General features: G+C 36.3%; 2 protein-coding genes and 1 non-coding gene across 3 annotated transcripts; 2 read left to right on the top strand and 1 right to left on the bottom strand.

The window, feature by feature from the left end:
- Positions 1-292: 292 nt before the first annotated feature.
- Positions 293-7,249, bottom strand: LOC113098485 (dehydrogenase/reductase SDR family member 12-like). Its single transcript, XM_026263594.1, has 10 exons — positions 7,137-7,249; positions 6,869-7,002; positions 5,590-5,672; positions 5,400-5,492; positions 3,743-3,824; positions 3,454-3,515; positions 3,040-3,144; positions 821-911; positions 586-723; positions 293-441 (listed from the first exon to the last, which is right to left on the bottom strand). Exons 1-10 carry the CDS (start codon positions 7,190-7,192, stop codon positions 329-331), a joined length of 957 nt encoding a protein of 318 aa, XP_026119379.1. The 5' UTR covers positions 7,193-7,249; the 3' UTR covers positions 293-328.
- A 238-nt stretch (positions 7,250-7,487) lies between these two features.
- trnal-caa (transfer RNA leucine (anticodon CAA)) lies at positions 7,488-7,600 on the top strand. Its single transcript has 2 exons — positions 7,488-7,525; positions 7,555-7,600. It is a non-coding gene; the product is annotated as a tRNA-Leu (tRNA).
- Positions 7,601-9,076: 1,476 nt separating this feature from the next.
- Positions 9,077-23,419, top strand: LOC113098480 (extended synaptotagmin-3-like). Its single transcript, XM_026263589.1, has 23 exons — positions 9,077-9,397; positions 10,348-10,389; positions 10,536-10,670; positions 10,789-10,865; positions 11,000-11,069; positions 11,972-12,061; positions 12,149-12,204; positions 12,760-12,880; positions 12,980-13,156; positions 17,832-17,914; positions 17,999-18,047; positions 18,217-18,306; positions 18,500-18,562; positions 18,709-18,768; positions 20,107-20,178; positions 20,302-20,388; positions 20,550-20,699; positions 21,849-22,231; positions 22,315-22,413; positions 22,501-22,632; positions 22,721-22,826; positions 22,928-22,977; positions 23,371-23,419. The coding sequence occupies exons 1-23, from the start codon at positions 9,077-9,079 to the stop codon at positions 23,408-23,410; spliced, it is 2,553 nt and encodes an 850-aa protein (XP_026119374.1). The 3' UTR covers positions 23,411-23,419.
- The last annotated feature ends 96 nt before the right edge of the window (positions 23,420-23,515 follow it).

Raw genomic sequence — 23,515 nt, 5'->3', positions numbered from 1 at the left:
AACTCAATTCCTTGAGGTGCTCTACTCATTTAGCACAGCAGCTTCAACATTCATGTTAGAGGTAAGATTGTCCACAGATAAATTGACTTACAAATCAAGAAACTCAAAAAAGGGTGGATGTACTAAAATGCTTAGGAGTGTATTTGTTTGAAGAACTGACAATTGGTTTGAAATATTTTAAAAAATGTCAGGGTGTTTTGGTAAGCTGTTTTGTTACAGTATTCATGAGCTTTTCACATTTCTGCAATTCTCACCGTTACTGAGAATGAAAATAGCAGTCTGTGTGTGGAATGACGACTTCTGTGAATTTGGCCACTAAGCCAAACAATTAACACTTGAATTTCACAGCGAGCTCCTCCAGCTTGCTCATCAGATTCTGTTCTTCAGCTGGTGAAGACCTGGAGGAGGCCAGAGGCAGATGCGTAGAAACCGCTTTTCTGTCTGCAGATGAATCAGTTTGAGAAACACAGGTCAAAGTTCAGGTACATGTTAAAGAGAGATTTAGTCTGCAACGTCAAAGACATGTTATAGATGATGTGTACAGCACACTAAAGCATGCTTTCAAATTTTATAAAGATGCTTGACCTTGGAAGAAGAGGCCGCTGGGCTGTCTGCTGGCGGCATCTGATATGGCCAGCCACACCACTGTGTCTGCACCTTGAGCTTCAGTACGGAGTTTATTCTTCATTTTCGCATGAAAATCTGGCATGGATGACTGCACCGCTGTAGATGGAACAAAAACAATATCTTTGTGACTGAGACGGCAAGATTATGGTATCAATCAAGATATTTCCTTGCAGCTGATGTACATGCTGTTCACCTGGGGTGTCTGCCCAGCCGGGGTGCATTGATGAGAAGTGGATTTCCTTGTGCTGAGCTGCCCATTGCTCTGTCATGGTCACCTGTTGCCTCTGAGAAAGATCACAGTTAGCATTGAATAACTCCAGATTCTTTATTAAGAACATAAAAAAAAAACAACGACAGTAAACGACGATTATAATGGAGACGTTATATCCAGAGAAGTTGGGAGGTTTTGTAAAATGCAATAAAATCAAGAATCTGTGATTTGATCATTCTCTGTGATTTTTAATTAATTGACAAAAGTAAAAAAAAGAAAAGATTTCCAAAGTTTTCACTGACCAACATAAATGTATTTTGTAAATATGAAATAATACAAATTTTGTTTGTTTTTGTCGGCTGTAACTAAAATAAGTTAAACTGTTTTAGAATATCAAAATGTCCTGTTTTGAAACAGTTCACAGTAAGCAGGTGAATTAATAATAGGTCAAGGTATCATGTCTGGGTACCATGTTTGGCATCTCAATTTTCCCAGCAAAGCTGGATCATGGCTCATCACTTTGTGCCAAATTAAACAAATCAAAAGTCAAATTTTGCAATGGAAAATTGTAAAGAATTTAGGTCTTTCACCAAGTACCATACACAATATTGTGAAAAGATTCAATGAATCCAGAGAAATCACAGTTCATGTAGGGCAAGGCAGGAAACCTCAGTTGAATGTGCTTGACCTTTGAGATCTCAGATGGCACTGCATAAGAAAGCGTCATGCTGCAGTATTAAATATAGCCACATGGGCTCAGGAGTACTTCAGAAAACCACTGTCCTTTACCACTGCTGCTGCATCAAGAAATGCAACTTGAGTATCTGTTACTTTAGGAAAAAGCTATACATCAATTTTATGCAGTGATGCTGCCAGGTTCTCTGGGCCAGAGCTCATCTCAGATAGCCTAAAGCCAAAATGTGTGCTATACTCAGATGAGTCCACATTCCAACTTGTTTCCAGGAAAAATTAATTTCACATTATCGGTCCCAAAGACTAAAGGACCACCCAGACTTTGTTGAAAGCAAACTTCTGTCATGATATTAGAGGTGTAGCAGAGCAAACATCATGGGTGACTGGTATATGTGTGAAGGTACCATTGACATAGAGGAATATATTGGGATTGTACAGAGATGTATACTGCCATCAAGTTGATGTCTTTCATGGGAATTCCATGGTTATTAGATCAAGACAATGCCAGCTGTCATTCTGCATGTGCTACAACAGCGTGGTTTCATAGAGACAGAGTGGATGTGTTAGACTGGCTTACCTGCAGTTTAGATCTGTCTCCAACTGAAAATCTATGACCAGTCATGAAAAGGAGAATCAGACAATGACTTCTGAAGTCTTGTATCAAGCAAGATTGGACAAAATTTTGCTTGCAAAACTTTAACAATTAGTATTCACAATTCCCAAACAATAGGGGCGTTTCCATAATAGATTTTAGCTATATACATATATTCTGGAGAGCGTCCATGTATGAAGTGTTTCTTGGAGGTTTCAGTACATTGAAGAATGATCGTATGACTTTGTACATATGCCATGTGATCTTTAAATGTGGGGGAAAAAAAGTTTCCATTGCAGTTTTGCTAATTATTCCACACTGGAATACTGAAATTCGTATTGCCTGAAACACAACTTCATGCGAGCATAAAACTTTTTTGCGATATATGGGCGTGTTTTGTTAAATTGATGCATTTCCAGTAGTCATATTTTCAATTTCAATTTGAGCAATTTGAAGGGTAATGGAAACGCACCAAATGAAACATTGTAATTAAAAGGAAGGTTGAGGTGATAGTGCCTATTTCCAAACTTTTTTGGAATGCGTTGCAGCCATCAACCTCTAAAAATTGTCATATTTACAAAATACATTTATGTTGCTCAGTGAAATCTTTGTAAATCTTTTCTTTGTACTTTTGTCAATTAAATCAAAGTTACATTGCATTTTACAAAGTGTCCCAACTTCTCTGGAACTGGGGTTGTAACAAAGGCAGAGAGGCGATGCTGCCTGAATCTGTGCCACTGTACTGTGTTAGTATTTTAACATTAAATTATGGACTGGATTGGTAAGTCACCAATAGCATAATGGCTACATTTGTGTATGCTTTGTAGTTAACAAATATTTAAAGCTAAACAATATAGATACTGCAGTGCAAAGTTTTTACGGATTTAAATTTTGAGTTTATAGTTTATATTAGTACCTTGTTCTGTGCATAGGCCATGGTGCCATCAAAGGAGCCTTTCTCTAACTGAAAGTCCTCTACATTTAACTTCTGAACCAACATCCCACCAGATGACACAGTGATCTGTAATAAAAAAATATATATAATTAATACAAATAATTATAAAATAAACAATTAAAAATATAAACAAACTAGAATACAAATATTTTTTTTTACAATTATTTCCTCTGAAACATTCATTAATAAAAAATATGAACATTTAAAAATGTAATAATAATAATAATAATAATACAGTTTGAATTAAGCGGTTTTAGCATTCATAAACTTCATAAACATGTAATTTAAGTTATAACATTGTGGTAACATTGTGAGTGTAAATGTATTTGGAAACAGTTATTAACCATGCATTAGGATGCATTTCTTCACACTTACCACTCTGGGATTCTCCGACTTCTTCAGTGTGGGAATCAGCGCTGATGTCAGTATATACATCCCTGTAACAAGATGAGTGAGGCCACTAGTCACTATTATCTCTTCTTATCCCTTGATTTCAAGAGGTGGCAATAAAAACATTATATACCACAGGGGGCGGCCTGTGACCTTTGTTACTCAATAGTATAAATCATGTAAAACTAAAATACTGCAGTAAAAGCTCAATACCTTGTTGTCCATTTTGGAAAAAAAAACATATGATCAGAAAAAAAAAAACTAATTTTCCTACCTAGTGTGTTTGTTGCAAAGTTTTTCTCCAGGCCATCCTCTGTCAGTTCTCTCTGATTGACCATGCAACCTGCATTATTGATCTACGGTAATAAATCACATGAAGATAAAAGACAAGGGGCTGAACAAAACAGACATGACATGCTATATTAAATGTGCCATGTTACTAATGAAATATATTAGTTGGGGGGAGATTAAATATCGGTTTCTTTTCTAATTATTAAGAATAATTTAGAATGATGAAGAATACATTATTGTTATTAGAGCCCTGCACGGGCCTCAAATCTAGGCCCGAGCCCGGCCCTGGCCCGAGATGCTCAGGCCCTAGCCCGACCCGTGTCTGACAGCTCATCAGAATTATCAGCCCGAATCCGACACAAGCCCGTGTTTTTATTTATTTATTTTATTACACAGCGGAAGCCTGCCCTATTTGCAACAATTAAAAAAGGTGTCAGTTTTGCGTTGTTTCTTTTCATTTCTTTATCAAGTTAATTTAGAAAAATGTTTGGAGCATTTTTTTTAAAATGACGATTAACGTTAAACAGCCGAGCCGACGGCGAGTAGCCTAAAACATATTTAATCAATTAAGCCTCTCAAATTAACGCTAATACTTTACTTGGCTACAATAAAATCCATAGATATAAAACACTTCAAGCATATCGCATAGACAGTTAGTTTAATAAATGTTTATTTATTAAACCACAGTGAGTAAAATAAAATAAAAAAATTGAAATACTGAGGCAGGCTCGCAACAGCGCTCGCAAACGAAATGAGAAATAGCCTACAATCTAAACAAATTAAATTAATTAAAAGCAAACTTGCAGGTTATCCTACCTCAAAAATGCACCACAGAACATGTCCATTCTTTTTTCCATTAGTTTCCAACAGTTAAACGAAAATTAAGTCCAGTCAAATGAAAATTTACAGAGCATCGTGGAGAAAAAGAATAGCCTCCAGAGTGGAAGGTTTTAACCCAGTCCTCCTCTCTTCTATCACTCTTCCCGCTGCGCTGAAGACACGTTCGCTGCTGCTGCTGGCGGGACACTAAACACAGAGCGAGCCAGTCTTGAGTTGCGGTAGCAGGGTCTTGTGCTGTTTAAATTTACATTACTTTAGAGGCCTATAATAGCTACTACTACAATAAGTGGATATAAGTGAAGTGTAATCGTGGGTCTCGCTGACGGAAAAGCGTGCGTGCGTGAATGAGACTGTCATGTCAGTATGTCAGTTTAATTATAACGGGTTGAATTATCAGATTATGAAAGTTATGAGGTTATGAAATGTCTTTCTATGTTTGTTTTTCTATCGTCGACGTCAACTTTTTTATGTAATGTCTAAAAATATAAATAGAAGGATAACCCAAAAAATGCAAGAGGCCCGGCCCGCATGTGAGCTATAATGTGAAAATTGGCCCGAAGCCCGGCCCTAAGGGCATAAATAAGTCGGGGCCCGTCGGGCTCGGGCTGAAATGCAGGGCTCTAATTGTTATTGTATATATAATTAATTTTCCATATTTATCATAGTGCAGTTACCCCCACACAATAACAACAGCAATATCCACTTGGATTAATGTGATTCACTTTGTGCACAGGCTCTCAATACTTATTGTTTCGGCTCATTATTGTACGTAGATATACTTAAACCTGGAGTGCATTTACCAGAACATGTAGATTGTGATTCTGAGAGAATCCACTAGCAAACTCCCACACTTTCCTGGGGCTGGACATGTCAACTAGGTGAACGTGGACATTCTGAAAGCAAATGAGACAAACTCAGATTAGAATTCACTATTTCTTGAAGCGTTTAAAATAGTTTTCAAATTATCTAAACGTACTTCTGAAAATATACCTCATTTTTACTTTGCTCCACAACGTCTTTTCTTGCCTCATTTGCACGATCTTCATTCCTGCACACCAGATGTACTGTCCCACCTAAAGAAAAACTATTTGAATGGACTTTGAATGGCTGTTTTTAAAGCGTTAGTTCACCCAAAAATGAAAATTATGTCATTAATAACTCACCCTCTTGTCGTTTCAAACCCGTAAGACCTCTGTTTATCTTTGGAACACAGTTTAAGATATTTTAGATTTAGTCCGAGAGCTCCCAGTGCCTCCACTGAAACTGTGTGTATGGTCTACTGTCCATGTCCAGAAAGGTAAGAAAAACATCATCAAAGTAATCCATGTGACATCAGAGGGTCAGTTAGAATATTTTGAAGCATCGAAAATACATTTTGGTCTAATATTGCAAAAACGACGATTTTATTCAGCAATGTCTTCTCTTCTGTGTCTGTTGTGAGAGAGTTCAAAACAAAGCAGTTTGTCATATCCGGTTCGCGAACGAATCATTCGATGTAACCGGATCTTTTTGAACCAGTTCACGAAATCGAACTGAATCGTTTAAAAAGGTTTGCATCCCCAATACGCATTAATCTACAAATGACTTAAGCTGTCAACTTTTTTAATGTGGCTGACACTCCCTCTGAGTTCAAACAAACCAATATCCCGGAGTAATTCATGTACTCTGTCAGTGCACTGACTGAACTGCTGTGAAGAGAGAACTGAAGTTGAACGCCGAGCCAGATAACGAGCCTGACTCGTTCACGAGTCAAGAACCGGTTGCATCGGTTTTCGGATCACCAGTAGTTCTTTCGGAAAGTTCGATTCAATAAATCGGTTGAAGGTTCATCGGTTCTTTTGTGCTTGACGTAATGGCATCATTGGCAATGAGTACCCTAGATTCAAGCCTTCGGTTTACCTGGGCTCATAACATTAGCACAGAATCAGTTCAGAATCAATCACCATGGAAAGTAGACCGTAGACACAGTTTCAATGCAGGGACTGAGAGCTCTCGGACTAAATCTAAAATATCTTAAACTGTGTTCCGAAGATAAATGGAGGTCTTACTGGTTTGGAACTACATGAGGGTGAGTTATAAATGACATAATTTTCATTTTTGGGTGAACCAACCCTTTAAGAACTGCACATCTTTTGCCAGAAGGAGTCACTGTTGCGTCCTTTTTTTGTTGGTTAAACTTCAACCTAAATGTCATTACTGGGTTTTCAAAATGGACCAGTAATGTAACCACAATTCTCAGTTCTGAATTAACAAAGCCATGTTTTCTCACCTCTTTTGGCGATTTCGCAGGCGGCGGCTTTCCCGATGCCGCTGTTCGCTCCGGTGATGATGAACGAGCGGCCGCTCACACTCACCTCCAGATCCGCCTCGTTAAAGCGCCTCGCTGCGGACTCATAGCCACCCCTGATGAAGGTTAATGATATTTTAACTGGTGCACTGCAGACACCTTCGATGGTAAATGGCATTTATGATTGGTGCTTATCAAAGTGTTAGGCAAGCTGAAATGAAAAGATGAAAAGACACTGATGATGACTTACTTTGTATATTCCTGTAGACCCTTCAGGAACCAAACTGTGTTTCGGTAGAGAGACATCTTTCGGACTTCTCTCGTTCTCTAGAGCAGTGTGATAACATAACAGCGCGTTGAAAATCAGAGCTGAGCTACGCCCATGTGGCGTTTAATAACTGATCACATGTTGAATGTGTTGCAAGCGCGTTACAACACGCATGGCAGATCCCTTTGCTACGCCGTTTGCGCGCTTCATTGAAAGACAAATGTTATTTTCTCAGTAAATTCCTTAATGACCTGCACTTTTTAAAACAGAAATGAAAAACAAATATTTATTTTGAAGTATCGTATATGTGAAAATTCTCTTGAACTTCAGGTTGTCAGGATGGCCGAGTGGTCTAAGGCGCCAGACTCAAGGTTAAAACCTTCCCACTAGAACATGGGTCTTCTGGTCTCCGAATGGAGGCGTGGGTTCGAATCCCACTTCTGACATAAAACTTTTAAAGTTGATTACGAATGTATTTGTAAAATATATTTGATTGAGGTTTAAACTGTTAAAATATACACAGGACAAATAAAGGTAAGCTTTAAAAAATCAGTATATAAAAAAAGATGTTTTATAATTTATTGTATCAGATTTTAGGTAGGCCTAACAGTTATTTCTCTCTCATTGCACTGCCATTGTGTCAAAAAATGTCATGTGATACAGTCAGTGGTCTTTCTCCTCACCTCCCCATTTCATAAGTTTTGAGCAGTCATGTTTGTGAATGTATTATAATTTAAACAAGTAATAAAATAGTAATAAGCAATTTTAACTCCACTACCAAGACAGGTCAAGCTATTATCCAGAAGTTTATCACTATGTACATAAATTAACTGATAAAATGATGCTCTGGACTGAAATGACTTTGAAACCCCTTGAGATGGCGCAAGATCAAACAATGGCAATTAAATAGGAGCATAAATATCTTGAAAAATGAAAAGGTTTTATAATAATAACAATAATAATAATAATAATAATAATAATGCATTTATGTTAAAACATTCAGCAGGTCACGATCATAGGCTAAATATCGTGGCTTTAATTTCTACTATTAGCCTACCTTTTTTTTAATGGTGTTCACTTAAATGTTTGGTGTGAGAAACATTACAAAATACTTTGCTATGGATACAAAAATTATGGATTATGTAGGCTACATATAAAAATACTTTACGTTTAAATAAGCAATAAGATACGAGAGGCCGTGATGTCGTGAATAAATATTGATAAATGCTCGCATCTTAGCTTGTCTAGACCTTTCCATCACTGACTGAGACTTGTTGACACCTATATCATTTCTCTTTTGTTGGTTTTGATTGCTTTCATTGTCCTCATTTGTAAGTCGCTTTGGATAAAAGCATCTGCTAAATGAATTAATGTAAATATATATGCTGTTTAAGCAAGTTTTTTCCAAGTGAAAAAATCTCGTCCACTCACTACGTGAGCTACTATTTAATGCGACTTCGTCTGTTTACTTCCACGAACAGATCGCTTTAAATAATGCAATCGTTTGGTTTCGAGGCAGATCCTGTCTGACAACTTACTGCACAGACGAATGCAAGTTACTATTTCTCACACACAGAGAAGGGTGGAACTTAGGCGTGTCTACTTCGAGGCTGGCAGGTAAAAACCCAATGGATGGGAAACGCGGAAGTTCGCAAAACCTGACAGAGTTCTTGCACAATCACAGTGGGTTTAATGGAGATGAAGTGAACACGACGGGTGACCAGGGATGCTGGACGCGTCTCGGGAAATCTTTTGTTTACTCTTTCGATCTGATGGTTGGATTTGATCTCAGGTAGTCAGGAAAACCACCCTCAGTACAACGATCGACAGGCGATGCGTCTCTGAAGTGAATTCAGACGCTGTTCTGCTGCCTTCTTCAGACCTTTAAACCAGACTCAGCTGTCAGGCTCCAGAGTCACACAATGAGCGCTGCTGCCAGTGAGGGTCAAGCGCCCTCCATCTCTGCTGGAGATCCAGAGGGACTCAGTGTAAAAGATGTCAGTCAGACGATCATGGAGTTCCTGATGTTCATGATGAGAGCGATTGTCCTGTGCTATCCCGTGTACCTGACCGGCTCGCTTGGACTCAGCATCAGCTGGATTCTTCTGATCATGCTGATGTGGACCATGTGGAAAAACAACCGCAAGTGGAAAGATCAGAGGATCGACACAGCCATCGAGTTTTTGGAAAACGAGAAGGACGTGATCAGCACTGAACTCAAAGCCATGAACATGCCAGCTTGGGTGGGTGGTCATTTTGGCCTCTTTACTGACCTGGAATCATTTCAGTTGAAGTAATCTGTGCAACATGTATTTTAATCAGCTGTAACGATGTAAACTAATTAGTATGTTGGTGGGGAAATACTGTAGGCAACTGTACTTGTTTATATGCATACCATCTAAACAATAGGCCTACTAGATGGTATTGAACTCTATGAGGTGTGGCTTCTTGTTGTGCTGCTTTGGGAACATCACACACCAAAGCGTCAGCTTGAGTTTCTAAATTAAAATACCCAGCCCTGTTCAAAACAGGAATCTGACACACCCTTTACTAAAGTTTAAAGAAATATGTAAAATGGATTATCCTGTAAAACCATTTTATTGTACCTGTAAAGTATCATTTTATAGTATCCTGATTTTATGTTGCTACAGTTCCAAAGAATTTCCATGTTTACAAACTCCAGTATAACCCTGAACGGGTAGTTCACTTAAAAATGAAAACTCTGCCATCATTAATTCACCCTTGTGTCATCCCAAACCGGTATGATGATCTTTCTTCTAGCAAACACAGAAGATGTGCTGCTGTTAGATATTGGAAACAAGTTAGAGCCAGTTTTTATTTTGGTGTGAATGCTCCCTTTAGCCCTTTGTGACCAAAATCGCCTCTGTTAAATATCTGGGTGAATTTACATATCTGATCTTCAGAATTGATTTAGATGTAATAGATTCAAGGCCACAGATATTCATGACACCACAAAAATTTAAATTAAAACTGGCCTTTGACCCTTCTGATTTTTTTAAGGTAATGATCTCATTCATATTTCATAAAAATCTGAAAGCAAAACAGAATTATGTGAAATTCGATGTGCTTAAAAGTAACATGCAAGTGTTTTTTTTTCTAAGCAAGTGAACCTTAATTTTGTGGTGAAATGTTCATAATTATTCTGTTATTTATATATCTCTCTCTCTGATAGATTCACTTTGCAGAGGTTGAGAAGGCTGCTTGGATCAACAAGGTAAGATTTCCTGCCTCCTGATGTTGATTTGCTCCTCTTATGTGCTGGCAAATCTCATAAATTTGTCTACCTGTGGGAGTCATACATTGTACTGTTTCAGTATTTTTGCTGTTCTTGCATGTCTGTAATGCGCTTGTTTGTTGTAGATTCTTCAGCAAGCGTGGCCGTTCTTTGGCATGTACATGGAAAAGCTTCTCATTGATAACATTCAGCCATCTGTAAGATCGTCCAGCCCCCATCTGAAGACCTTCACCTTTACTAAAGTTCACATGGGGCAGAATGTACGATTCCGTAATCTGAGGCTTGTTGCCCCTAACTGGCAATTAGACTGTATTAGCACATTATTATAAATATTTCAGCAGTCATACAGAAGCTTACAATTATGTATTTGCATTTCAGGCTCCAACTATTACAGGGGTACGGGTGTACACACATGAGCTGGAAACAAAAGAGGTCATCCTCGACTTCAACATTATGTGAGCTATGACATAAAACCTCATTTGGACACCAGATTATCTTGCTAACCCATGACTGATGATAGAATGCATGGTTTTACTTCCTTATCTTCCTGAAATATTTGAAGGCTCTCTTTTCCTTTTATCTCCTGTAGTTATGATGCTGATGTAGACATTGATGCAGATGTTAAACCAGCCATCAAAGTAGGAGTCAAAGGCCTTCAGGTTAGTGAAGGAATAAATGAATTTAATGATAATAGATGGCATTTTCTTCAGTTGAAATTTAAGAGTTGACTTTTATGTCAGACAAGGCTACGTTTTTGATTTACACTAAAGTGATTTCAAAAAGCTTGGGGTCTGTGAGAAGTCTTTAAAGACTTATGCTCACCACGGCTGTATTTACAGTATTTGCTCAAATATACAATAAAGGTAGTAATAATGTGAAATATTATTGCAATTTTAAAATAACTGTTTTCTCTTTAACTGTTTTAGAATAGAATTCATTTATTTGGCAAAGCTGAATTTTCAGCAGATATTATTCTAGATTTCAGTGTCACATGGTCCTTCAGAAAAAAGAAATAAAGAACAAAGAATCAATCAATCAATCAATCAATCAATGTTGCCGAGACCACTCAGATCATAGGATCAAAACAAGAGACTTCAAATGTGCTAAAACATTAGCCACATTTAAATCCAGACTCAAAACTCATCTGTTCAGCTGTCCATTTACTGAATGAGCACTGTGCTACATCAGATCGGATTGCACTGTATTTTATGTATAATCATTTTCTATTCTTAACAGTTTTAATTCATTTTAAATCAAATTTTAAATCGTTTTTAAATTCCTTGTTTTTATTGTTGTGATTACTTTTTGATAATTATTTTAATTCCTTTTATGTAAAACACTTAAAACATTTGTGTATGAAATATGCTGATATACATACACACACACACACACACACACACACATATATATATATATATAGAGAGAGAGAGAGAGAGAGAGAGACTTGCCTTGCTCACCTTTACTGAGTCCACAGCACAACAAACTTATTAAAAAGTTGTAAAAAATTTACTGAATAAGAGAGCAATTGACAACTATAAAGGTGTTTATTTATTTTTTTCAGCTTCAGGGAATGCTACGTGTAATTCTGGAGCCTCTGATTGGCCAGTCACCCCTTGTAGGCGGAGTCACCATGTTCTTCATTCGTCGACCTGTGAGTATGGACATTACATTCAACTGGCTAGTTTAAAATAAAAAATAACAAAAGTGTCATGAGTTCATTGTCAATTTCAATTTCCAGGCTCTGCAAATCAATTGGACTGGAATGACTAATGTTTTGGACGGTCCAGGACTAAAGTATGTTCATAGATTTGAATTATTTTTGATTGGGACTCGATAAACAGTTGAAAGTTCCATGCACATTTGTTGTATTTATGATTTTTTTAATTTATCGAATGTATTTATTTTTCTACACTCAAGTTAACAGTTCTCAATACACATGCTGTCTTTTAAGGGTCAAATAATTATTTATCACATTATTTAATAACTTACATTTGTCAGTTATGTTTTACATTTTGTTTTGTAATCAGCTAGAGCAACTCAGTCACGCTGAAGCTGGATGGGCTAAACAAACCAATGGAAAAACCAATCTAGCTAGCCACACTTCTTTAAAATTGCTTCAGGAAATGGAATGTTGTCATACAAGTTTACATATAGACAAACGTGTATAACATGAAAGCCTCCTGTAAAGTGAGGGATGAATAGGACAGGATTATTAAAGATTAAAGCTTGTTAAGCCTCTCCTCCTGTCACCCAGGATAGAGTTTACCTAAGTTTAGTGGCCATTGATTAAACAAATGTAATGATTAGTGTTCATTGTCATGTAAATCTGACTCTCTATTTCATCTCTAGTCATTTGTCAGAATCGGCCATTGTGGACATCATCGCCTCTCTCATGGTTCTGCCCAATCGCATGTGCATCCCTTTGATCGATCAAGTCAAGGTTGACCAAATGAAGTTTCCTCTTCCTCGAGTAAGATTGAGAATAATTGGTTCCCATTGCTAAAATCAGTGGAAAAAAACTTTCTGTTTTCAAAGTGCAGAATAAGTTAAACTATGTGATCATATTTAGGGTGTTGTACGGGTCCATGTTTTGGAGGCCCGGGATCTTGTAGCAAAGGACACATACATGATGGGACTTGTAAAGGGCAAGTCAGATCCATATACTGTGCTGAGGGTCGGAAACAAGCAATTCAAAACAAAGACCATCAAAGAAACTTTGAATCCATGCTGGAATGAAGTCTATGAGGTAATTTTAAGCAATCATCAATATATCAATACAAAGGCAGTATTTCTGGTATAATGCAATGTGTTTATGCGGTTTAAGGTAAAAAAAACAACAACAACATTATTTTCCGATTTCCATATAATGTATATTATTGTTTCACCTCTATGCCCTACCTTTATGAAACGCGTAGATTTTTATAAAGCTCATCATTCTCTGATTGGCCAGCTATCCAGTGTGTTGTGATTGGCTGAATGCGTCAAGCGTGTGACAGAAATGTTATGCCCCTTAACACTGTGATGCCTTCTCCAAGCAAGACGAGACTCTGTCCAGCTGCTCTACTCGTGCACATCCATTCATCGGTTATCTTTTAGCAGTTCAGTCAATGTACTGTTAGGAGTAACTGAATTACTCTGGATATTGGATTATTTCGCGACAGAGGGAGTGTCAGGCACATTTATAAACCGAATAACTTAAGTAATTTGTGGATTATTGCATACAGGAGACATAACTAGACGACACAAAAACATTAAAACCCATTACAAACAAGGCATTTGTTGCAGTCCAGTGGGGACATTATTACTGATTATAATGACTTGTACTGTCTTATTATGCACTGCGTTGCGTAATTACTTTTGAGTACTTTTTGATTACTTTTTTAAATTTCTAATCAATGTTTATTTGCAACTGTTAATCATTTTCAAACATTTACACCATGCAGGTTTAACCTTAAAGTAGTGCTCAATACTGTCAGACTTTCACCATCCTTCATCACTTGAATTAATATGATCACATTTGAACACATCCACCACACAATCAGACTTTAGTACTGTCTTTTACTTTGAGATTGATCTGAAGTTCAATGCAGATTTAAAATCAAAAGAAATAGTTTAAAGATACTGTTTTTAAAACCAAATCATTGCATAATTACAGGAAACACTGCATCTAACAATGGTTTGGGGAAAAATAGTAAATCATATACATCAACTCAAATACGTTTATCTAATAAGCATGTGTCCTATTCTGCGAACTAAACTTCTGAAACATTGGTGTCTTTTTGAAACACTGCTGTAAGTAAAATAAGTAAAATGGTCAGAGGCTGAAAACACTGCAAGCTTCAGTCTGTGCTTCATCTGCGCCATTAATTTCCACGAGGGGCGGAAAAAGATTTAAATCCTTAGTTTGGGGACATACGACAATTAAGAGTTCTCTCCTGAACTGCACCATCCACCCTCTCATGACTTTAATACAGAAGTTTTTTGGCAAATTAATTACCACTTGTATTTATTTTTACTACAAATCCCATGGTTAAACCACGGCTAGTGCCATACCATAGGCTACATTAATTTTCCAGAGGATTGTGTTTTTTTCTGCACTAGCTCTCCCTAAACCTATGATAAAATATGATTATTTGTCTGCAAAAATACTACTGTAAAATTACAAAAGATAATAATCATGCAGGAATCCATATGCAGGAATCATAGATTGTCATTTTGCGGCTTAATATTCACAGACACTCCCATATCGCGTTTTGATTCAAGTGTACTGACCTACTTTTGATTTATTCGTCCAAAATGTGGCATAATGCGTCCCGTTAGGCTGAATTCCATTTTTATTACTGGATTCTACAAACCAGACTGTGTTTTCCACGTCGCAGAGATTATGGGCCTTTCTCTTTAATGCAATTTGGGAAAGAAATAAGCTGTATGTGGATGTGTGTAAATATTCAAATGTAATCCCCTTTGTAATCGTAAACATTTTCATAAGTAACTATATATATATATATAATTATAAAATTCAGTTAATATAGTTTTTATACAAATGCTATTGAAAAAAAAAAAAAGAACAGTAGACATCAGTTTACAAATGTTGAATTTATAAAAAGAAATTAAGAGCCACAGGCATGTATTTTAAACCCTTTTTTGTATAAAGTCCTTTTTTAAATAATAATAGGGCCATATAAAATGTTCTTTTTAATTTTTCTGGTAATCAGATGAAGGCATGAAACAATTAAATTTATCCCAATCAAATGAAAATACCTTTGGCGTTTGCTGTTAACACTAAAAAGAAAACAATTGTGATTATTCCTTTAAAAATAAAGACTTACCATATTTATTATTAGTAGTAGCAGTAGAACCTCCTCCCCCCAAAGTGCTAGGATTTGAACTTGTACTGCCAGATTGGAGAGGTTGTAAGTGCCGACTTGACGTTGTGCAGCAAAGATTAAGTAAAGTGCAAAAGTCAATATGTCGTAAACCTTTGTGTATGTCATTTTCTTTATGTGAATGTCATTTTACACATTTGTGACTATTAATCTACAACTTTCAATTCAAAACACAGGTGTTTTGATCATTGTGTGTGCAAATTGAAAGATTCCGCTTTTTACATCAGAGCTGCGATTGTAAATTTCACCTTACAAATACGAATGTTAATATGATGCAGATTTTCAACCTCTTGAGTTAAGCTACTGATTTACCTCCATACACTGACAGTTGGAGGCGTCATCAAAAAAAAGATTAATCGAAAATAAAAAATAAAAATTGCCCAGCCCAAATCTACATTATCCCTTATTAATTACACGGCTCTGTGGAATACTTGATTCTGATTGGTCAGTCGTGACATTCCGAGGTATATTATCCCTCGATAACAACCGGTAAAAGCTAATAACACAGGCTCATCTGGGTAACAGCAGTCGGCGCTGTACTCTTGCCAGGAACAATTTTGTCGGTGGAAGCTTTGTCTTTGTTTAGCTAATAAAATATAAAAACTTGATTCAAAATGGTGTACAATTGTTTAATTATGTCATCCTGGTATAGCGGACTCGTTCTCGTTTCATACAAACGCAGCTGCTGCCATGTTTTGTGCTCTGTAATGGATTAATAATTAATAAACTGTTAAGATTTTAAATAGGGCTGTCAAATGATTAAAATTTTTAATCAAATTAATCAGAATTTTCAGTGGATTAATCAGGATTAATCACTATTTGCAATTACACCTGAATCCTAACCATTTTTTTTTTCTGAAATGCATACCAAAAGATAAATAACAGGACAAAGATACATAATTTTCATGTATTGATTCATCAATATGTGGTTATTTTTTTCTGAATTTCAAAAGTTTAACATTTACTTAGATCAAATTTACCTGAGCACTATATCAAACCATGCCATTTCACTACAGATAGTTTACAAGAGTTTTAGGTGAACCAGTGGTTAAATATAGCCACATATCTATGAAATTATGCATAGAGAAACTCGAAAGAATGAACTCAGAAACACAAACATGCGCCACCATCACATAAGCAGCACTCTGCGCACTTTTGTTTTTGGGAGGTGTTCATTTGCTCTGCCACAATACTTTAGGATCGATATTTTCACATTCTGAAGGCTTCAAGTGCCAGTAAAACCAAGTAAAAATGCATATGCTTTCCCAAACAGCTGTAATTTTCGCTGCATTGCATGTAGGCATTCTGCGCATGCGCAGTGTGAAACACAGGATGCTATAACAGGAAGAAGCTCCAGCGTATCAACTACCAAAGTCGTCTCTGTTTATCGAGCTTGGCATGAATGTATTTGAGAGTATCTGGGGTAAAACCTTAAGCTTCTTCTGTGTTTTTGTCGCGTCGCTCGCCGCTGTTTTTTACTATCTTGAGAATTCAGAGATCGACGAGACTTTCCTGACCTGAATACTTTGTCACACTGCGCATGCGTGAAATGCGTTAAAAAATTTGACGTAATTAACAACAAACAACTAATTAACGTCGTTAACGTGCTATTTTTGACAGCCTTAATTTTAAAACATTTTCGTCTTTAAATCTTTTATTGCATTATTTTTTTTATGTGGTGAAATGTTGTGTAATAAGTGGTTTGACTGCACCGTTTCCGTTAAATGTCCAACTAGTTTCAATTTTACAGAGGCTTTGCATTCAAATATTTCAACTCAAATCAATATTTTGTGTCTAATTATTTATTTATGTGGCAAGTAGCCATGTTATAAGCGAGATAATGTCCGTTTCGCTTCACGTTGGGGTTTATTCTGAGGGAACATGTACATTAACCCTTATTTATCCATTGATTTCTAGTTGTGTCCTCTTTTGGAAGGCCAAAGGAAGTGATTTAGCTTTCAACGAAACACAAAGCGACTCCACAACATGGCGGAGAGAGCAACAGTGAGAATAAAAGTTACGCCTTCTTTCTTTGCGTGAACATTTGGGCAGTGTTATGCAAATCTTCCCGCATAGTGATGTAGACATGTGGGGGCGTGTTTAAATGAGGCATTTTAGGAGGGCGTGGTTGACTCTTAACTTCTATAAAGAATATCTCTTTGGATTTGAGACTTTAGTCTTTACAACTTTACAGATCTTCCTGAATGAATTAAATGAAAATTCATCAAAAAACTTTATTTCGAACATGTAAAAAAAAAAATAATAATACAAACAGTCATAGTCATAATGATACAATAATTTCCTCTTTTTTTTTCTTTCCTTTTCCCCTTTTAACTTATACATGTACCGAAAAGAAGTAGGAAGAAGCATAAGCTTATTCAATCCTACCCCTTCTCCACTACTTTTAATAATTAACCGGTTGGCCGGACAAAGGAAAAAATAAAAAAAAACAACACCAAGAGCTTGTAACACTCCAAAGAGAAAGGAAAAATTGAAATCGCATCATATGACCCCTTTAATATTTGTTTTCAATAGTTTGTCATTCACGAAGCTCCTGGACAAGAGTTGGAAGTGGAACTTTATGATGAAGACAAAGATGCCGATGACTTTTTGGGCAGGTAATGATGAGGTTGCTCAGATCGCGGACATTATTTTGCCCATTTTATGTGATTTTGTGTGAGATGTTGGATTGTCTGCCACAGGTACAGTCTGGATTGTGGGGATGTGAGGAAAAACAGAGAAATAGATAAGGTGAGCTTTAGAAATACCAGAATTGCCATGCTTCTTAACCGATAGTTGAACAAAGATTTTATCAGAATTTCTCTGTACATTGAAAAAGGACTAAAATATTCTATGATATAATATGAATATAATTTTTTTGTTGTTGTTGTTGTTCACCAATTTTATCTTTGATTTGCAGTGGTTCACCCTGGAAGATATTGAGAATGGACAGATACATATGAAATTGCAATGGCTTTCTTTGCACACAAACCCAGAACTACTGAAGGAGGTAAGCATATTATAATAGTGTAGATAATTTATATTCTGTGCCAGATGGTTAAAATACCTGCTGTGACTTAAGTGGTGTATTGTCTAATAAAATGTGTGTTTGTTTCAATGTGATTATTATATTTAACTGGAAAAATTCAACTGGAATGAATGTAAGGTGTTTTAATGGATTTTTATTGAATTTCACCTTTCAGACCAGAGATGGGCTCGCTTGTGCCATGTTGGCTGTATACTTGGATAGTGCCTCTAATCTGCCTGTGAGTATATATGTACAATGAGAGCACAACTAAAAAACTGTCAGCCTATCATAAACCAAACACAGCATGTGAGAACTAGTTATTTTGTGATATATCTTCTTTCTTTCTTTTTTTCTTACATACTTTTCATTATTTGTTGCCTTTAGAAAGACCACCGTGAATTCACCCATAATGAAAAGCAGGGAAAACCACCCAAAGAATCTCGGGTAAGAAATGTCCACTATTGTCCTTGACCTTATGAATGAAGATTAAAAGAACATCAAAAACCTCTCAGAATCAATACCAGCAAAACTATACGGTTAACTTTCCATATAGTTTTAATGGAATGGTGAAAACACTATCATAATTTGGTTACCATTGCGTTGTTCCAAACCTGTATGTTGTTATTTTTGCAGTGAAAAACAAATGGAGATTTATTTAAAAAGAAAATGAAAAAAAGAATAATAAAAAAAAGTTGATTTATAGTGACCAGCTCTAAAATGGTTCCATACAAGTACACCATAAACACCATAAAAATACCACATAACATACCATAAGTAGTCTTCTGGAACCATGTGATAGGTTTGTGTGTGGAGCAAACTGAAATGTAAATAAATGTTGTCCTTATTATCAGTGAGTAATTGATGACTGAATGATTTTTAAGTGATTTATTCCTTTAAGCCTTTCCTGAAAAATTGTGTATTAGGTTTCCTCCCATTAGGCTTTTCCTTCTTTTTCTGTTGTTGGGGCAAAAGCTAGATATCAAGGTATTTTACTCATGCATCTGGAATGCAGCCTCCTGCCATCTTGCACTGAATATGGAGAATTCCAGAGATGATATCATAGTGTTTTGCTGTAAGCATGATAAAGTCAAGGTGCAGGTTTTAGTTTCTGCTTCTCCGTAATTGTAGCAACCTGTTCAACTGGTTTCTATCACTGGTTCAACTATGAAAATAATCAAGTTAACCACATATTCCTCATGCAAATTAAAAAGTGAAACATTAGGACTTTTTCTTAGTCTTGTTCATAGTGTTGTAGTCTCCTAATCATAATAACACATCTATTAGTGAAGTAATCTGCTGGTCAGGACATAGAAGTGAAAAATGTTTTTCCAGCAGACATTCCTTGAAGGCAAAAGTAAAAGTTTTCATTCTTACCTTTTTTTTTTTTGTTTTTTTGCAGCTACTAGAATGACTCTTGGCATAATGTGATATTTGTTGCCCCACTAGCTAAATCATCTATGAACTGCAGTGCAATCAGGAGTGTTTGTGTCTCTCTGGAGACATTTTTACACTAATATGCAGAATTTTTATATATATCATTTCCAAAGATTGGTACCTGACATAAATGTAAATCTGTGCTAGATTGTTTTGAATAAAATCTATATCCCGTAATCACAAATGACTGGAAAGGTCAAGAAAAAGGCAAGGGAATTCATGATCATGAAAAGTAACAGGAATTCAAAGAATTTGGGAACCAAATCCCATGGTTATTTATAATATAATATAAATAATCAAAATGTGTCTATAAGCTTTATTTCCATTTGTGTTTATTTTAACTTGCAGTTCACCAGAAAAACTAATGATCCCAACTCATATGTGGAAATTTCCATTGATCAGCAAAGTAAAAAAAGCAAGGTATTTAACTTTTTGGAATATACTTCTAATGTTAATCCAGTCTGTTTCCCAGTTTTTAAACACAATGCATCAGACATTTAGAAGCTGGAGTGTTTTCATCTGAGTTTGTTTCTTTTCTGTAAGGTTGTGTATGCCTCGAAAGACCCGACTTATGATGAATGCTTCACATTCTTTGTGCACAGTGTGAATAACCAAGTGTTGAATGTCGAGGTAAACCTATCAGAAAACCATAACCTATTTTGCAATCATAAAGAATGAACTATTAAGTCATACACAAAACTTGATAAATATAACAAACACCAAGAACTCATGGTATTATTATATAATATATAAAAAATTATGTTTCTCTTTCTTTTATCCTGTGTCCTCAGGTAAAAGAACTCGATAAAAAATCCTCACTGGGCAAACTCACTCTTCCGTTGGTCCGGCTACTCAATATATCCGACATGACCATGGACCAGCGCTTTCAGCTTGAGCGCTCCGGAGCCAACAGCCATATCAAGATTAAAGCTGTTCTCAGGGTGAGGGAGCTTTTATTTTCTTCAGCACCCGGATTTTACAAGCCCAGTACTAAAAAAAACACTTTACCTTAGTGTTGAATGCAGTAACGTTGTTTAATGCATTAGGTATCATGAAATAAAATTGTATAATTTATTTAGCTTACCAAAAAAAAAAAAAATCAACATTACATTTTGCGTAAATTATTTAATATATATTTAATGAATATACATTAAAAACAAACATAAATTTATTCACTTAGATACATAAATGGTGTAAAAATTATTGTCAGTGTTACTTCATAATACATAATGCATTAACTAATTGTAACTCATTTAAAGGGATAGTTCACCAAAAAAAAAAATGAAAATTCTGTCATTAATTAAACTTAGCTTTTTTGGATGGAATCTGAAAGCTGTCTGACCCTCCATAGACCGCAAGGATATTACCACGATCAATGCACAGAAACATAGCAAGGACATCGGTAAAATAGTCCATGTGACATTAGGGGTTAAATGTAACTTAGCTTTCAGAATCCATCAAAAATATCTTTTTTTGTGTTCTGAAGATGAGCGGAGGTCTTACAGGTTCAGAATGACATGAGGGTGAGTAAATAATGACAGAATTTCATTTGTGGGTGAACTAACCCTTTATCCTTCTGCAAAGTGTTACAGTAATCTTTGTAATCTCTATAATACATAGTGGTTTGCACAAACAATGCCAGTACAGTCTTTCTTGCTAGTGAACCTATATTGTTTTGATTTGGTTTTTTACCTTATGTAATATAATGGTTTTGTTGGATAAGGGCAAGTCATACAACATGTCCATGCTGACATCTGACATCTTTTCTTCTAAGTAATAGATGAATTTGGCCTTTGGCATCAACAACTAAAAATATGACCAGCCCCCCCCCACACACATTTTAAAAGTCTTATTTATTTTGCTATCCTGCCATCCACAAGCCAGTCAGAACAGATCTGCATCCCAAGTTTGAGTCACAGCCAACCAGTTTAGAACCACTGAGCTGAAGGACAATGAAAGTTTTTGATGTATATATTTAGGTGTTTTATTGTTTATCAATACACAAATGACTATAATAAGGCCTATAGTATTGTAATGTTTGCTGGGATAATGGTTAACACAAATTCCTTAACACCTGTCGTCTCAAATAGATTCTTACCTTGGATAAACCTGAACCAAAGGTTGTCGCTCCACCAAAGGCAAAGGCAAAGGTCTCATCTCCAGCTCCAACTCCAACTCCAGTTCCAGCTCAGCCTGTACAGAGCAACCCGAAAGAAAAAGCACCGGTTTCATCTGCTGCACTCTCCAGAACACAGGTTGTTCCTGCCCCTGTGCCATCTTCAGTCAGCTCCTATAATGATCTCCAAGCGGAGTATACTCCCTACAGACGTAGCACTTTTGTTGGCACAGAGGCTCTGCGTTCATCCCCATCCACCCCGAGTCAAATGCGTCGCTACGATTCCCACAGTCTGTTGTCAGAGAACTCGATAGCTTCTTCTCGCTTCGATCTAACAGAGAATGCCACTTATCCAGAGTAGGTGCATTCTGGTGCTGCATACAAATAGTGTTATACAAATATCTTCAGATTTAACTTATGAGTTCACATGTTCATTACAGGGCCATCCTGAATCATCAGGGCAGCTTTGGGCAGATTCAACTCACATTGCGTTATGCCACCTTAAGAAAGCGGCTTATTGTTATTGTCAGCTGCTGCAAGTGAGAAGCTCATCCTTCCTTTTTTATTTAAATTGTTATGATTTTCACAGATCAAAGATTCAAAAAAGCTTGTATTTTTCTGCCTAGGGATCTGGTCTCCTGCAGCGAGAGCGGCTCTGATACTTACGTCCGCATGTATCTGCTGCCTGATCAGACGTGGAAGCACCGCAAGCGCACTCCGGTTAAAAAGAAGACTGTGGACCCTGTCTTCAACGAGACGTTAGAGAAGATTTTGGCTATTTGAAAACCAAGAATTAACTTTTGTTGGAAATGTTTTGAAGATTTCTGACGTAATTCTCTATCTCAGATTTGAATTTGCTGTGTCAATGGAGGAAGCAAGAACAAGAAAGTTGGATGTTGCAGTAAAAAACAATAAGATGCTTCACAAAAGAGAGAGAAAGGAGATTGGAATGGTAAATAGATTAAGAATGTGGATTGACGTGCATAAAAACATAAATACAAAAAATGTTCTAAATATCAGCACTAAAAAATTAATTGTGTTCTTTTTTTAAAGGTTTTGATTGATATGTCTGAAATGGATCTGACCAAGGGATCCACAGATTGGTAAGGACAGCAAATGTGGTTAGCTTACATTTTTAGAATGCAACAGTTGGGTTCCAGAAGTGACAACTTCATTTTCTCCATAGAGACAATTTATGAAGTTTAAAAGACTGTTGTGAGCTCAGAGGTTGTATTCAGCTTAGAGCTGGTTTGTTTGTTTCTTGCCATATAATGCTCTAAATATGACTTAAAAAAAATCCTTATTGGAAAAAATTATAGAAAAATAAAGTGCTTCGCCATAAAAACCAACACATTTGAAAAAGTTGCCATTAATGCACTCTGTTGCACAGCTGTAGTTATTATTATTTTTTTTGTAAGGTTGAAGTTAGATGGTGCAGATGGTTTACTCTTGTTTAACTTTTTTTCTATTTCTCCCTCTCTCTCTCTGATAAACAGGTATGAACTCACTCTCCCTGGACTAAAAAAGACAAACTAATAGAACTAGTCACAAATTAACTGAGCACATATTTTTTATATTCATTTTCGCTTAAATTCTTTGTGTTTGTGATATAGTAATTTCTTGACATGACAGGAGGTGATC

The sequence above is a fragment of the Carassius auratus genome, unplaced genomic scaffold, assembly GCF_003368295.1.
Source record: "Carassius auratus strain Wakin unplaced genomic scaffold, ASM336829v1 scaf_tig00216569, whole genome shotgun sequence".
NCBI lineage: Eukaryota > Metazoa > Chordata > Actinopteri > Cypriniformes > Cyprinidae > Carassius > Carassius auratus.
Note: the sequence above shows the minus strand (reverse complement) of the source record. Positions and strands in the feature narration are given on the sequence as shown.

Bases quoted from the DNA above. Each gene is read 5' to 3' on its own strand.
- LOC113098485 (XM_026263594.1), bottom strand. From the start codon at position 7,192: ATGTCTCTCTACCGAAACACAGTTTGGTTCCTGAAGGGTCTACAGGAA. The intron at 7,003-7,136 runs GTAAGTCATCAT...AACCTTCATCAG, and splicing joins GGTCTACAGGAATATACAAA to GGGTGGCTATGAGTCCGCAG. The intron at 3,145-3,453 runs GTAAGTGTGAAG...TTTTTATTACAG, and splicing joins AGTCGGAGAATCCCAGAGTG to ATCACTGTGTCATCTGGTGG.
- LOC113098480 (XM_026263589.1), top strand. From the start codon at position 9,077: ATGAGCGCTGCTGCCAGTGAGGGTCAAGCGCCCTCCATCTCTGCTGGA. The intron at 17,915-17,998 runs GTAATGATGAGG...TGTCTGCCACAG, and splicing joins GCCGATGACTTTTTGGGCAG to GTACAGTCTGGATTGTGGGG. The intron at 18,769-20,106 runs GTAAGAAATGTC...TTTAACTTGCAG, and splicing joins AACCACCCAAAGAATCTCGG to TTCACCAGAAAAACTAATGA.